General features: G+C 33.2%; 1 protein-coding gene across 12 annotated transcripts in view; it reads right to left on the bottom strand.

The window, feature by feature from the left end:
• LOC123696589 (obscurin) overlaps positions 1–17062 on the bottom strand; it is a 168913-nt gene that overhangs the window by 130209 nt on the left and 21642 nt on the right. For 5 of the 12 annotated variants that reach the window (XM_045642866.1, XM_045642903.1, XM_045642912.1 and 2 more), the window contains exons 1-3: positions 10763–15478; positions 10460–10575; positions 1538–1669 (exon numbers count right to left, since the gene is read on the bottom strand). In XM_045642866.1, the coding sequence (XP_045498822.1) occupies positions 1538–1669; positions 10460–10575; positions 10763–15334 (4820 nt within the window). In that variant the 5' untranslated portion in view covers positions 15335–15478. Of the gene's footprint in view, positions 1–1537; positions 1670–10459; positions 10576–10762; positions 15480–17062 lie in introns of those variants that run through there. The other 7 variants (XM_045642962.1, XM_045642946.1, XM_045642954.1 and 4 more) reach the window with 4 other exon arrangements.

Below are 17062 nucleotides of genomic sequence, written 5' to 3'. Positions count from 1 at the left end.
GTACAATATAAATTCTAATTGCATTTTCTAACCTATTTACAACGATGATATAATAGTATTTTGCATTATTGCAATGTAATGTTTTTAAAATATAATATTATGTCGCTTGAACGAGCCCATTTTAATCTGAAACTTCTCTAGGTGCGTTATGAGTAAAATTTAATGGTCGCGTCATGGCAATACTGTCCCATGACGATTTTGGTACTGTCCCATGACGATTTTGGTACTGTCCCATGACGATTTTGGTATCTTTTAATTTTGCCAAAGAAGTTTCACTTATTATGAGTGTGACCGGCACACACGCTCTTTTTTTAAATAATATTACTTAGTTACAAGCTATAACAAATGAGTGTTTTATAATATCCCACAAGCAGGTCACCTAAAAAGCGAGATTTCTAGACATTACGCAATGCAGCTCAAACAGAGAGACTAATGTTCTGCCATTAATAACTCCAATTAAGTGGGCCAAGCGTTTAGTGCCTGTGTTTTGGCGCGTATTGTCTTATTAATTTACGCTATTTGTAAGTGAATACTTTTTAATATAGTTGGTTATTTGCAGGATAAGCATTTTTTTTAATGTTCATTTTTGTTTATATATTTGTTATGCGAATTGCCAATAGTAGATTACGATACGATACGAGCACGAATACTATTTATCATGTAAATTGAGGATAAAAACTAAGTGAAAAATCGCATAGGTGGTGGTTTGGAAAAGTTAACTATTCATAAAAAATATAGTCAAAAATTTAGTGAAGAGCTGGGATTTTATAGACAAAATGATAAATTAATAATCAGTGGAATAAACAGTAATTTAATAATTTTAAAATAAATAAATATTTATCATGCTTTTAAGCCTTGCTACAAAATACAGCTGCAAAAAAGCTGAACTAAGTAATTACCTAGATGGTGGACATAAAATACACCTATATCTTTTACAAATAATTGATTAAAAACAAACTCTATTTGACTTTACTTTAATTGATATTTATAATTATAATGTAGGAATGTGAACCTTCAATAGAAGTCAATCAAACCACTATTTAGAGTTAGATAAGGAAATAGATTATGTGATTTATTAAGCAGGTTAATTGATTCATGTGCCAAGATCAATGATTAGTAACCAAGGTTACTTGGATGAAGAAAATCTTTGAAACGACTTCATTACAAATACAGTATACATTGATAATATCCTAAATCTTTTGACTCGATTTGGTTGATCAAATTACACCTTTAAAGCTCGGATGGAAAACTAAATTTAAAGTCGAATATCATCTTTTCTGTTCTGTTTTGTTGGTTACAGTTTATCCTTTTTCTGTATTATAAATAGATAAACAACATCATAGGTACCACAAACTAGGTAAAACTCTATTAAAATGTCAAATTTCAGGGATAATTCCTATGTAATATCCACGCGATAAACTCTTTATTTGCAATAATTAACAACACAACAATTTTAGCACAAAAAGCAAAAGCATAAATAATCAGTTTCGATACCGAAGCATTGGACAAGGAAAACTAAACCTTACAACACGTTTACCTCTCTCCGTTTTGCTTAGGAATGGCTTTCACTTTCGGGTGATTTTTCTTTGGACGCACAGCGAGTTTGTGCTTCGCTGCCGTGGAGTCCAGCAGGACCACGTTCACGTCCAGCTCGCTAGCGAGCCGGGACCTGGGGAGATGAATGAGTGTGAACGTCCACGTACTGATGTGGCTTTGGGAAATTCGAATGTTCTAGAAGGTTCTAGAATGTTCTATAGTATGATGCTAGTTGTAAGATAGGGAAAGACAGTGATAGCTATTGTAATATATACTAGATAATGGTTTATGGGTATAGAAATATGCTCCGCTATATGAAAATTTCTGATATTTTTGACGTGACAACGTCTTATAATTCGATAAAGCCGGCTGCACGCACGAAAAAACATGACTCATGCGGCGTTACCTCGCTCTGACTCATCTGAGGCATTCCATGTAAGGCTTGAAGTGCGAGCGAGAGCGCGGAACGAGCGACAAAGAAGGACATTCGGACGTTGTCACGTTCAACGATCGTCAGTAAACCGACTTTATTTTCAATAAATGATTAGATTTTGATGATATTCAGTGTCTTATATTAAAACTATATAATTTTTATTTATACTACGCTAGCTTATGATAAAATAAAATATGATGTAACGAATGATCTAGAATCTTTAAGATCTACAAGTGCGAGAGATCGTTACTATATAAATCCATTCCTTATTGATTAGATCTTTTTATTTATTTTTATATATCTATTTCTTAAATTGTATTATATTGATCCTACAATAAATCTATCTATCAGAACTTAGCTACGAACAGATGCTACGACGTAGAAAGTTGATTATTGCTACGTCTCTACGAAGCCTTCTACGAAATACCTCTAAACAGACTTATATTATGTCCATGTAAAGATTGTATATTCAAAAGAAAGACATAATATTATAATCATATAAAAATAGACACGTTAAATTTCCTATGTACAAATTTACTTTACTAAAATTGCTAAATTAATATCGATTACATTATATCCATGTATGAATAATTTCTGTATTATTTCCTTATGTAGTAAATAAATAAAAATTGATTTATGTGATGCATTGTGGGTGACTAGGAAGATATATTAAGACATTGTAAAGCAATTTTATCATAAAATTCACGTTTCAACACCATAATTTACAACACACAAACAAATCAAGATTTACTTTCTCAGCATATTTACTCAATATTTGAGAACGAAATGCACACCTGTCGGCTACTTGGCTTTTATTTTTGTTTATTTTGGATGCGTAATATTTTCCGTGGATGTGTTAATTTGTGTGACTTTAATAGTTTTTAAGATGTAGGTACCTATATTTTATGATACTTAATATCAATATCAAACATTGATTTATTAAATTAAAATTGTTTAGAATGCCTTTTAAGGCACTATTATAGTGACGTGATAACACTAAACAGTATGCAGTTGCCAGTTTCTACATAAAATACCTGACAATATTATGCTCTTCCATCAGATTTTTTAGATTATTTTTCCGACCCAAGAAGCTTATATCTAATACACTGGAGATTTCGGTATGAACATTGACGTGTAACAAGAAAATATTGCCCAGTTCATGTTTTTTATCACTTTCACACCTAACTTGGTATTGCCACTGTTAATACGAAGTTTTCCCAAGGCTACTATGTATGCTGTAATATTCTGTGCAAAAGGTTAGTTTTTGTACATGAGTTTGTTGATAAATTGCCAACAACGTCATTCAGAAGCATTGTTGGATGAGACAATTATTATTTATGCTAAATAAACTAAGTATCTGAACCAATTATTAAAAAGCGATACTCCCTGATTATGGGTAGTCACCATAATAAAATTGTAGCAACTCTCACTTTGTCAATATGGCATGTGTGTCAAAAAAATTGCGTCGCTTCGAATATTTAAGTTAATATTGTTGCTTATTTAATGAATATTTTCCGAATATAAAGAATGCATTGTATTGTGCAAAATTGCAGAAGTGTTTGGACACCAAATTCTGGCATAGAATTTCACAGGCAAGTGTATATTTACGTTATTTACAATATTCCTCAATACTCCTGCATTTACCTGTTTAGAATCATTTCAATGGCAAAAATTGTCTAATTTAGCATCATTTTAGTAAGCAGTCATGTTAAATTTGTTATTTCCCTAATACTTTATCATTTTTCAACAAGTTTTCAATAAACAGATTTAACAAGTAAGGTAACCATGATGACGAGTTTTTATGGATAGCGAAGAGAAATATAATATTGTAATAACAATATTATGATGAAAATTTAGAACACCATTTTAAAGATTGTTACTAGTAATGAAACAACACATGACATCGGTATTGCACTCACATGTAGTTATAAGATTGTTCGTTTTTACATTGAAATTTATACTTTTTTAACTTACCTCATATTTTTTGTTTTACGTATTTCAGCTTTCCAAAAAGTAAAATAAAAAGAAATATATGTGCCCATCAAGGTTACTGAGGATTACGACCCAGAAAAAAATACCTTTTGAAAAATAAACTTTGTAAAGTTAGCTGAAATTTGTGCAAGGCTGCTATAAACAGTTTTTCTTTGATGATTCTGGCTTGAAATTGACCCGTCGAAGCAACGCGTTTAAAAAGAAGATCTGAGTAGCTAACAATTTGGTAAACAGCATCTGATGCAAAACACAACTTTCCTCTATTTACAAAGGATGTTAATGCTATATATCGGTTCATATCCAAGCTTCGTAGCCAAAAGTTATTTATAACTATCATTCTATACCAATTAAAATTGTATGTACCTACCTATAAAGTATGACCATAATATTATAATATAAATACTGTTAAAAATATATGTCGTTATTATTTATAGACCATGATTTTTAGTTTTTTCTATTTTGAAAAATCCTGAATTTACAAACCAGCGTGGTCACTCGACAGAAAGAGACAAATAACATGACTGACGTCATTGACTGTCATAGTTTCTTGTTACAAGTTAATGGTCATAGTGCAATCTCCAGTGTATTAGAGGATATAAGCTTCTTGTTCCGACCCAAATATCGACCAATAGAATTGCACCATTCGACGTCACGTGGTACAACCTACATGGTATTATACTGATAATTTTTTGATCTCTGGTCGTTGACGTCAAACTGACAGGTTGAATTCAATTGTGAAATTATTGGCCGACATTTGGGACGGAAAAATAATCTCCCGACACAGAATACATAATAGTAGCTAAACGCTACAGAACGGACACTCTCCGCCTCCCGCCAAAATTAAACACTTACCTCACCCCGCACGATCAGACATGTTATGGTACCCATTTCCCCGCAAGGAAGATACCAACGACGTCTTTAGACGAAACGCAACGAAGATTGACAACATTAATCAAATTGACTTAAAGCAATTTTATTATTTTGGATTTGTGATTATCGTTTTTCGTAGAAAATGGTTAGATATTGTGCTGTTTACGGATGTATTTCATCAGAAAAACGCGAATTTTTTTTTACGCTAGTCACAAATGTGCCAACCATAAAGAGTTTACACACACATTTGCAGTCTCTACAGTGTGACTGTCAAAACTATAATTTTGTATGGAGTGTCCGGGGTGTGCTCCCGAATACCACACGAGCTTCAAAATTATCTAGCATTTCCCTCAATGTTCCCTGCAAACAAATAAAGTCGTCAAGTTTTTCAGGAAAAATCACTCGCGCTTCGCGCTCGTGATTTCTTGACCTTGACTAAAAACTTGACTCCTTCATTTGTTTGCAACGAACCTATCGGAAAATACCCGATAATTTTGAAGCTCTTGTGGTATTATAAGTGAATATTCGTAATCAAGTGACCTACGTAAGGTAATTAATTAATTGTTCAATACAATTTATTTTTAACCCTATGCAAATGTATTCTATGTATGTATGTCTATTTATTCGGGCCTTTTTCTAAAAATTATAGTTATCAATTTTGACAAGATTTTCACAGACTGATGGCTGTTTCATATGGTTTACTATCTAATCTGCTGCTATTTTAAGTTCCAAAATAATTCCATAAACGAAGACGAAATTACAGACAAAATGATTTTTTATTATATTCGTACTCTAGTTATGTCCTTTGATGAAAAATTTAATTACCTCTATCTAAGTATTTCACATCTCACAAATAATTCATACATCTCTTCACACAAGTACCACCCACTGGATCTAAAAATACAGCATAAATAAATAATACTTGTCACCAAAGATCCAACAGTGTGGGTATCGGATTGCCATCCATCACTCAAGTGTCACGGAACACAATGTCAGGGCCCAAGCCATACCATACCACGTGATGCTTTAAATTTAGCTGTATGGGCTTCTCTACTTTTAAATATTTTTGAGTGGGATATGCACGTAGCTAGATAATTTTTGATGGTGTATGTTTTAGAAAAGTTGGTTTGAATTCTAATAAGAACGTAATTTTTTGATGGTGTATGTTTTAGAAAAGTTTGGTTTGAATTCTAATAAGAACGTAATTTTTTGATGGTGTATGTTTTAGAAAAGTTTGGTTTGAATTCTAATAAGAACGTAATTTTTTGATGGTATATGCATGCTTTGAAAATAATTGGTGTTGTATTCTTAATCCTAATAGAAATGTTGGGCAATTTTTCGTTGGATGATATTTCTGACCAAATGATCAATGCAATAGCTGATTGTTCTAGCTTTCATGTGATGACTAGGTGAACTTTAGCTTCACTTTGGTTGAATCTAATAGCTAAGGAACTTTTTGGTATAACAGGATAGGTTTATTAGGATTAGGTTATTTCGGTGGTAAATACAGCTTTTTCATTCATGGATTCAACTATATTGAACAAACTTTGCCAAAAATTACCATAATTCAAGATCTAATTTTGAATCATTAAAAAGCAATTAGATTGCCTTTTCTCTCCTAAGTAGCATCTAAAGTCACATTTGCTAAAAATAAAAAATAAATATAATGTAAATAATTTATTACACTATTCAATATATAGCACTAAATTATTATGAGACTCTTCGTGTTGAAATGGAAAATCTAATTATAAGGTGTTCTTGAAAACATTATCTCTGTCATCACACATTAGATGATAAGACTACAATAATATATTATCTAGTCCATTAATAAGTTGAATTAACGCAGATGTCCATAACACACAAGGCAAATGTTGAACTCAACTACATAAATCACACGTGTAACCGTCACTCAAGCTACACTCAACGGGGCTATTTGAGGCTGCCCCCAAAAGCGCGTGACGTCAACGGTGGCACAGTTACTCCATGATTTAATTAGCCGGTGTCATTATATCCGTTTTATTGGAAAACTTGTAAAGCAAATGTTTTTACAGTTGCGAAATTTGAAGTCGAGTGTTCTGAATGTTCGCAGTTTTCGTGTTCGTGATTGTATTTGATTAGATGTTTTTATAATATGGTACATGTGTTTGATAATTTGATGTTGGTCATGGTAGATGTTTTATTTCACTATCATATTGTAAAGATTTATTTTTATTTTTATAAGCATTTTGTAATTTCTTGCGTGTGTTCAACTTTACGCAAGTATTATACATTGAGTTATTAAATAACTAGATAACAGGGTTTAAAGCACAATTTATACAATCTATAACCAATTCTATGCCAATTATCCGAAACCACAGGGTGCTTTGGGTCATGTATTTATTCTTTTGTTTTATTTCAAATCCATTTGTTGCATAATGTAGGTATTGAAATTTTAAACAATGTGTGTCTGCTTAATGTTCATAATAATATGCTATTATAAGAACACAGAAAAGTGTTAAAAATAACTATCGATGTTCTTAGTAAGTACAATAGAAAGGAAAGCTCCGACTCAAACTAGTGATAATGAACTTCAAACACAAAGAACACGACGTTTTAATACCACAATCACCATACATCAAGTTTGAGTACTATATCAAAGCATTATCCTCAAAGACTACAGTTCCCCAGATAGCAGTTTAATGCAAACCGTTTCATCTCTTGCCGAGTTCTCAGAACAACTGGCGGTAGTCCAAGACACTGTTATCTATACTTCTGTCATAAAAGTCATAGATAATAAAGCCTATCTTGTTACAGTACCATCATACTCTAGTAAATGAGCACAATCATAATTTACTAGTCCCTTTTTTAGTAGACTAGCTTTAGCCCCCGGCTTCACTTCATTGGATATGATACTTTGATTCATTACATACAACTTATTCTGATAAGCTCAAACTAAACGTTTGTTTAGCTAACTAGACTTGTTATGGATGTGCTTTTGAATCGTCATAATTATTCATGTAATTTACCTTTCAAAAAGCTATTCATTTATACCATAAAAGGATCTCCGACCTTTTATACTTTTAGAAATGGTTTTACTAAAGGTAAACTGTCTATAATAGACTTGTAAATTATTTTAATTGATCTGGTCTCCTTAAATAAGGCTATTATAATTGTAACCAAGTTTAATTACGCTGTAATTAGAACATTACAGCGTAATTAAACTCCACTTTTTTTCAAGGTTAAAAGATACTATATTGTAATATTTTTTTCAATGCATTTCGTTGTTCTATTTATAAGAATATTCCTTATCAGATCTAGTGTCGGATATGTCTAGTAATGTTTTATTTTCTAATAATATAAAATACCTATTTGTTGGTTGTTTTAGAATTATACTAAGTACCTACTACTATTATTATATTCTTTCTCTCATCTATCTTTATACCTCTATTTTAAAAGCCCTTTTTAGAATACCAAAAATAATGACTATAGTAGGGACATTAAAAAAATATGGTGCTGATAATTTCGTTTCGTTTATTTATAAAAATTACCCCATTTCTACAATCCAAAACGATTAGCTTTGCTTGCGAGAATTGAACTACTAAAATATTGGTATCAGATGTACACATTGTCGTAAACATAAGCTCATCTACATAAGCAAAACCAATCGTTTAAACTATAGTAATGGGATAGCTATCCAATGTGCAGTAGGGTACTCTAATAATACCTCTAGAAATTGTCGCATTTCGATAGCGTGGTTCAGTTAGAGCTAATAATAATACCGACAGGTGTTTATTCCGTCGTATCACATAAAATACTTCACAACATTAGGGAAATTTACTGTTCAATATAAAATGTATTAACGATTCAATTAATGCAGAGTTTAAAGATCATATCCATTTGGCTGGTGTCACAGCTGTAGTTAAGATTCTTTCTATTATTTGTATATTTTTTAAATTGTTTATATAGGTGTATGTAAATAGATTAAATAAGATTTAAGAAGAGTGTTTCTCTTATCATTTACAAGATAAAAATTCAATAAATTTGTATGAAATAGAAACTAGTTCGAGGAATCCAAAACATGTTTGAAATATAAATATGTACTTACTTACATATATACAATAGTCATAATATACCTTACCATTTAATAAAATATAAAGTGTTATAAGCTAAAAGGAAACTCCATGTTTTTTATTGTCTTTATTGAATACATCGCTTTGCAACCTTACACTTGGGATACATTGTATTCTCTATATAACGAAAATGACGATTATAATTTTAAGGATATAATAATGATAATTATCACAATATAAATCGATCACAACAAATACAACAACGAACGTTTTCGTGGCTAAAGCAGAGTATTTACAATGACAATGATTCCATCTTCTTCATTGAACGATCTTCATTTCATTAGATCATCTTCCTTGTAACACATATTGTAATACTACTACATTTAATAGTAATACATTTTGTATGTGGGTACGCTAAACACATAGTCCAAAGACGAGCCTCTGGACTGGAAGAAATGATTGTCGTATCTATAGACACGTCCTCTGTACCTGCATCAATAATTGTTGTCATTACGTCATCTTTCATTAATGAGGATGTGGTAATGATTGCTGATGATAATGACGTTATTTGTATGACAGATGCTGGTTTTGTGTTGTTTTAATGGAGATTAGAATTATGATGATGATTGAGATTTGTGGTGTAAGTTTTGCCAATGCATTAGTTGCACGAGACAGATAAAGGAAGGTTAAGGTAAAAAAGATGATGATTTTTGCAATGAAAAACGCATTCCCTGTGAGTTTAATTAATTAATAAGAGACTTTGGGGTAATAATATGTCAAATATCAAAAACGTCTTTAAAGTTAGCTTTAAAAATATAACTAGATATATTTTTTAACTTTTATCCTGTTTCCAGATAAAGCTAAACTTCGCGAAAAATCTCCATAGATCCATAATTCCATTTTAAATGCATGTCACTATTACTCGATGCTTCTAATGAATTAAATGCTAAAGTTGCGCAAGAAAGTGCATCGACCTTTTCTAAATTTACCCCGTATCGTTGTCCAGCGCATTGGAACGATAATAAAACGCATTCCCGTCGTTTTATGTTCATCCTAGTTTTAGAAGTTAAACATTCTTAGATGGATTTGAGTTTGGTCCAGTTTTAAAGATCAAATGATTGCGGATGAAAGAATTAGAAGGAATTCAGCGTTCTGGATTATATTTTTAATACGTTCAACTTGAAAATAACAGGGTCAAAGAGTTAGATCAAGAGTTATTTTCGAAGTAAAATGTAAGTCCAGAATATTTTTCTCTTGATATTCTTGCGTTAGAACAAAATTCGAAGCAATGGAAAAACTTAATTTGTGAGAATTTTAATATAGTTTCAAAATTGTACCCAAATAAACAGGCAAGGTAGAGAGTTAATAAAAAACGCGGTAAAACGAATGATGTTTAGGGCAAACCGTATAAATGTGTCGAACATGACTTAATAATTTATTTTAGTACACGTTGAAAGATCGAACAGTTCAACAAGAGTATCTGCTTGGTTAAATATAGATGTTTCACGAATTAGGGCATGGTGATATTAAATTTAGGCCATGCTGTGTAGAACAGACGAGTTTTACAAGATAAACTTACTTGGAACCGAGGGCGGCTTTAGTGTCGAGAACTTCGACAATATCTCCAGCTTTGACAGAGACTTCATCATCTGCCGCCGCTGTGTAGTCACTAGACGCTACTACGACGTCGTCTACCTGTGACAAACATATAAATATTGCGTTTAATATGATTATATAAAACATATTATCTTATCCCTATTTCTATAATATCGTCGTAGGGGGATGATTTTGCCATGTTATCACTAAACTAAAGTGGCGATAGAAATGTTGTTTAGTTTCTTATTGATTGTGACTTTTATGTAAGTGACTAGTAACAAATTACCTTTGGCGGACTTCTGCTACAACTAGACCTAGATCTCGTAGATGATCTAGACGGGTATCGTTTATAGCTAGGCGTGTTATCATATGTATTGTATCTACTTCTATTTTCCTTATCCAAATTAACACCGCTATATCTACGTCCCCAACCACCCATTCTCGTTATAATTTGACTGTTACTAATGTTGCAGTAGCCATTAATATACTGTAGATCATCATCTTTTTCATCCGCGATCGGACAGCTGTACATACTGAAGCGATGTGCTATCGGTTTACTTAAGTTAAGAGCTGAAAATACGTGTAAAGGTTCGAAATGGCGTATGCCGTTTTCATCTAGAACCGAATATGCCACTTCACCCGTCAAAACGGCCCGGCTTGCTTCTCGAGGTACCACCGCTTGCAGGCCTCTCTTCATAATTAACAATGCTCCCGGACATTTTTTACGCTGAAACAAGAAGTCCTCCATAGCGAGACTATTCTCCGGTTGAAGTAAACTCAACGGGACGTCATCGGAAGTCATAAGAGGCGATTCTTCAGGTATAATCATAAGAGCAGCACTTTCTCGCACCAGTTCCCTCATTTTAGGGTCGGAGCGAGCTAATTCTGGATTTTTTTCTAATTTCAGTAGCGTGGCTTGTAAATCGGGTGTTTGTTCAGCTAGTTTTCGCATCACTGTCAGTCTCTTTAGAATGTTCATGCTAGTTTCATCACCTTCAATTTTAGATAAACTAAGATCATCATTTACCAAAGATAACAAGCTCTTTGCCACGTCACTCATGCCTAATACGCGGGCAAGGCCTATGGATTGAAGTATTAATTCTTTTAAATCCTTTTTGTCAGTATTTTGAAGCATACTTTGTAGCTCACCAGCACTTGATTCTTGTACAGCTGACACAATTGCTTTTTGCAAGGATTCCGCAGCATCTTGGTCAGTTTTTACAAAAGAAATTGAATCTGTTATACGGCCCAAAACGTGTTGAAGTAAATTAGAATCACCCTTAGTAATATTTTTGAATGCCGGACCCAATACTTCATTTTCACTTTTCAAGAAATCACTAAACTTTTCAATAATTTCTGTTTCAGTCAAGGAATGCTTAGATAATGTACTGTTAACAGCGATTTTTATCAATTCAATTTTTGGTTGTGTGGTATTTTCCAATATCTCTTCACACAGGATTCCTTTTTCATCTTCTTTTTGAAGTATATTGTACATAGCAGTGACGAAATCTTCATCGATAGATTTTCCTAGTATTGTATCAATAGATTTCAAAATGCGGTGATATTTCTCTTTCCCATTATTTTCATTGATGCCTGCAAATTGTTCAGCTGTCACCAAAGCAGCCAAAACAGCAGCAGCTATTGAATTTTTAATATGTTCTTCGTGTATTTTTTCTTCAGAAGCAATCTGCTCACTATCAAGCTTCTCTTGGGATCGACTTTTCTGCAGTTTGCCAGTTTGATTGAAAGTTCTTACACCATTTTTGGTTTGACTTTGTTGAATTTCAGATTTTAAATGACCACTCATTTCTATTATGGACTTAATTACATCCATTAATTGATTTGCTACTGTATCTTTAAGACCAAAATCTGACACAAATTCTTTTAAAGCCTCTGCATTCTTTGTTTCATTTAATATTACATTGATTGCTGGCAATTCCGCTGGAACTTGTCTACCAATTGACATGCCAGCTTCAGAAAGTTGTCTTAACATATTTGTGTCAATAGTAAGTTCTCCTTTCGTTGATGTGGTGTCGTTAGGATTTGTTTTGACTTTAAGAAGTTTTAATTCTTCTGGTGTCACTAAGAAACTTTGCACTGAAAATTCTAATCCTTCGTCTCCTTCAACAAGATCTGGTGCAACAAATTTAAGACCTTCAGGTGTTTGAACTATCTGCCCAGGCACAAATGTTACACCGTTATCATCTGTTTCAATCACTCTTCCAGGAACAAAACGAGGCCCTTCTTCTGTGTCAACTACTTGACCTGGTACAAAACGGGAACCTTCATCGGTAGATATTACTTGCCCAGGTATAAATGTAGGTCCTGCCTTTGTTTCTATTATTTGACCGGGTACAAATCGAGGTCCGTCTATTGTATGAATTGTTTGTCCAGGGACAAATTTAGGTCCATTTTTTGTATTAACAACTTGACCTGGTACAAATTTAGGGCCATCACTAGTATCAACAACTTGGCCGGGAACAAACTGCTCTCCATTTTCAGTAAAAACTATTTGTCCAGGCACAAATATGCCTTCAACCATTGTTCCAGGTACAAATCGTGATTCACCTGCTTCATTCTTGACCAAGCGTCCGGGTACTATTTTCCCGTCATTTTTCGGTACTTTTGAGCCGGGATAGAATTCAATACCATTTGTTGTTTGTATCATGTGTCCAAAAACATACAAAGATTCTTCCGATACTGAACAAGTCTTAATGTCGATTGGTAGACCCACAGGTGCACTATCAGAAAATTGTACGTCCTCCATGGATTTTGCTACAGAAAACTCAACATGCCCATTGGCTTGAATTATAGTTTTTCCCGGCACAAATTTTTCTCCATAATTAGTTTGCACAATTTGACCTTCAATGAACTTTGGACCGTTTATCGTATCAACAGTTGTTCCAGGTACGAATTTTAATTCAGAGTTCTCCATTTTAGTAATACCTGGTACAAAGGATATTTCTCCATTTATAGCAACTGTTTGTCCGGGAACAAATTTAAGGCCATTTGGCGTTGCTAACGTAGCTCCTGGAACAAAGTGTAACTCATCATCTTGATTTACTACCTGGCCTGGTATAAACTGCCATTCATTTTCTATTTTAGCGTTTTGTCCAGGTGTAAATATAGTATTCCCATTTTCAGAAATGGTTTGACCAGGTATGAATTGCACTCCGTCAGGGGTTGAAATAGTTTGGCCAGGCACAAAAACTTCATCTGATCCCGTATTTATAACTTTTCCTGGTACAAATTTAAAACCATCTTCTGATAAAACAGTTTGTCCTTCAACAAATCGATAAGTATCGTCTTTATTTTTTACTGTTTGTCCACAAACAAATTGTTCACCATCTGTTGTATTCATAACTTTTCCAGCAAGGAAAATAGGTTCATTGTTGTTTTCATTTAATACAATGTGTCCTGGAACAAGACTAGCTCCTAAAGGTGTATTCACACTCAGACCAGGCACAAACACTGGTCCTGCTGGTGTTTCAACAGTTTGACCTGGCACGAACACAGGACCTTGAGGTGTGTTTACGTGCTGACCAGGCAAAAACTTTTTCGCTTTATTAATATCGAGAGTTAGACCGGATATCTTGGCGACTTTTTCTCTTTTTCCTTTTTTAATATTTTTTACTATATCAGGTAATTCTTCAAAAATAGGTATCATATCCATTTTGTTCGTTTGTAACATTTTTTCTGTAACATTTGCTGTGTCGATTAATCGATCTGTTGAAATTTGTTTTACTGCATTCAGAACTTCCTCCGACGGCCGTGACTTAACCGGCTTCAAGGGATTTACACAAGGAACATTGTCAAGGGCAATTGAAGTTTCACCAATATTATTATCAGCTTGAAATATTTCGGCTTCACAGTGGTAAGGGGTTATCTTCACAGGCGTAGGTAATGAGGTCACCTTTGGAGTATACTTATCACTATTATTTTTATCAATTAAATCACAGTCCCATGATTCAATTATCGGATGCACTTGATCTTTCCAATCACCACTGCACATAATAATACTAGACTTAGAGCGCATATGCTCAACATCAAAATTGTTATTCGTAAAACTTTTGAGATCATGTTTTTCATGTCGTACTTCTAATTTTGCTTTCTTTGCCAAACGATCTTGGCGCAGTTTTTCTTCTTCGATTTCTTGCACTTCAGCCAATTTTTCCTTATTTTCAAATATTTTTTTCATTGAAGATAAACCAGCCGCTCGTTTACGTTTTTTCTTTCTTTCTTCTAATTCTTCCATTTCCCTTTGTTTCAATACTTCGGCATTAGGGCCTTCTCCTTCAAACATTTCTACGTCTTCCGTAAAATCTTTAAAATCCATAGAAACACTTCGTCCTTGTTTTGTTTTAATAAGCACTGTATCCGAGTCCTTAGCAAGCATAACATCTCGAACATCACCATCACGCACAGCTGCTTCCATACGGGCTGAGAAAACCAAGCTACATCGCCTTTCATCAACTGTGTACACATATTTCTTTTCTTCGGTCACCTGCTTCATAGATAACAATTCTATGAGAGCCTTCTGAGCATCCGTTGAGCCGTCCAAAACAGGGAATATATATCTGTAGTCTGGTAAAATTTCGTGTTTTCTGTTTCCATAGTGAATTTCAGGCGAATAATGATGCGGGCCCAGCTCTCCCGAAACATTTGTTATCTTACATTTAGTTTTACTGGATCTTGATACTAATAACACTGGAATGTAATGATGAGTAGGCAGTCCATAAGATTTTCCTGTAATCCGACAGCACCGTTTAGCATCAGCTGGTGATATTGGAGCGAGAAGAGGGAAGTAATTAGGCTTCGGCAGCCCTCTGCTCCTACCGGTTATTCGACAAAACGACATTTTTGTTTATTCAAGCCCTCATATTATTTGTATTTGTTTACAAACTTGAAACCGGTTACTATTTGACGAGATAAAACAATCGCGATTATTTGCGTTCGCGTGTAGGCGTGTGTATTGGGCGGCTGCTGAGAAGCGACTGGCGTGCGGAGACGATGCTTAAAACTCTACGGCGCGCACGCATTGATTTGCACCTTTGCGGAGGCAGACGGTGTGCCGTATATTTGTTCCGGTTAGGGGCTATTTATAACATAAAGAGGGACGTGTATATTCACGAAGAACATGATTGCATGGAAAAACATTAAAGTGATTCAAGTATTGGTTAATATTGCACGTATGCCTTCTATTTTGGGGGAAACGATTGTTATGAAATAGTATCTATCCTTTAAAATGAACCATTTATTATTAGCCATTTAATATAAAATAGACTTTAATAAAAAAGGTATTTTTTAAGTTTAATTATAAAATAAAATATAAAGACTTTTCTTAACTTCTTCCTCTAAGATTTTTCTTAACTTAATCGAAATTAAATATATTTTTTGTTGAAACCTTATATTTTTTATGAAAATTTAACAAGTAAGTATGTGAGTTAAAAGGTTTCTATAGAGGTTAAGATTGAGAAGTTTTATTTAATCGAAATTCAAAGTAAAATCTCAAGCTGAGATATTTTTCTTTGTACAACTTTAAAGGAAAATATTTCGTTCCTAAATGTAACGTACGTGATAATTGTAATTTAAACAAAGGATGTGCAAAAGCGTAAATAAATAAAGTTGTAAATTATCTACATTCAACTTCCTGGACGCGTCGTCACAGAAATGAAAAGGACATTAATGAAAAACACGAAAATTATGTTTGCTTACAAAAATGTGAATTATGAATGTAATATTTTTGATATTCAAACAAAGAGGTTATAAACTGTTCGTTTGATTTAAATCTTATAATGCGAGTGCAATAAAAGAATCAACTGACACTAAAAATTAAAAAAAGGTTTATTTATTCCGTTTACTGTCTTTTCCTTTTTTCAAGTTTTATAAAAACGGAGTCAGTTGCAACATTGATCAAATAGGTGTGCATAATAATATTATTATAAAGAGCTTAATAAGTTTAATGTTAAAGGTACCTAGATAATCATTTAAAAATATTTCTGACTTAAAATCCCGGAACGAAAACAGTGACATTTGATATAAAAATAAACCCTCTTTCAGATGTTGAACTACGAATAAGAAACCAATTTGGATTCATGCGATGTTGGAGTGTGTTTACCAAATAAACAAACGTTAAACTCATGTATTTACTGAAACGTTGAAGTCTTTAAAAGCTATAGTATCGTATATAACGGTTAATTATTTATTTAATTGTAGCTGGCCTTAACAAAATAAATAAAAAAAATTACGCAATGTTATTTGACCTTACGCTACGCTTTTAATTAAACCTTTAAAATAATATAAAGTGAAAAAAACTAAAACCCAACTACGACAATAACCGGCGCTGAAAAAGTATAAAACAAGATTTCAGAATACTGAACTGAACAAAGTTGTTAATGTAGTTGCAAGTAAATGGACACAGTAGACTCTACCAAGATGCCTTCGTTGTAAATTGACAATAATGTCATACAATACTATTCTGAAGTATGCAATATTCCACTATGTAAAGATAAATTTTCATGTTTGGAAAGGCGTAGTCACACGTTACATAATATACCTATCTACCGTAGCACTTCAACAACGTGTG

This window comes from Colias croceus, chromosome 1, assembly GCF_905220415.1.
Source record: "Colias croceus chromosome 1, ilColCroc2.1".
Lineage (NCBI taxonomy): Eukaryota > Metazoa > Arthropoda > Insecta > Lepidoptera > Pieridae > Colias > Colias croceus.
This window is presented reverse-complemented; position numbering and strand designations above follow the sequence as displayed.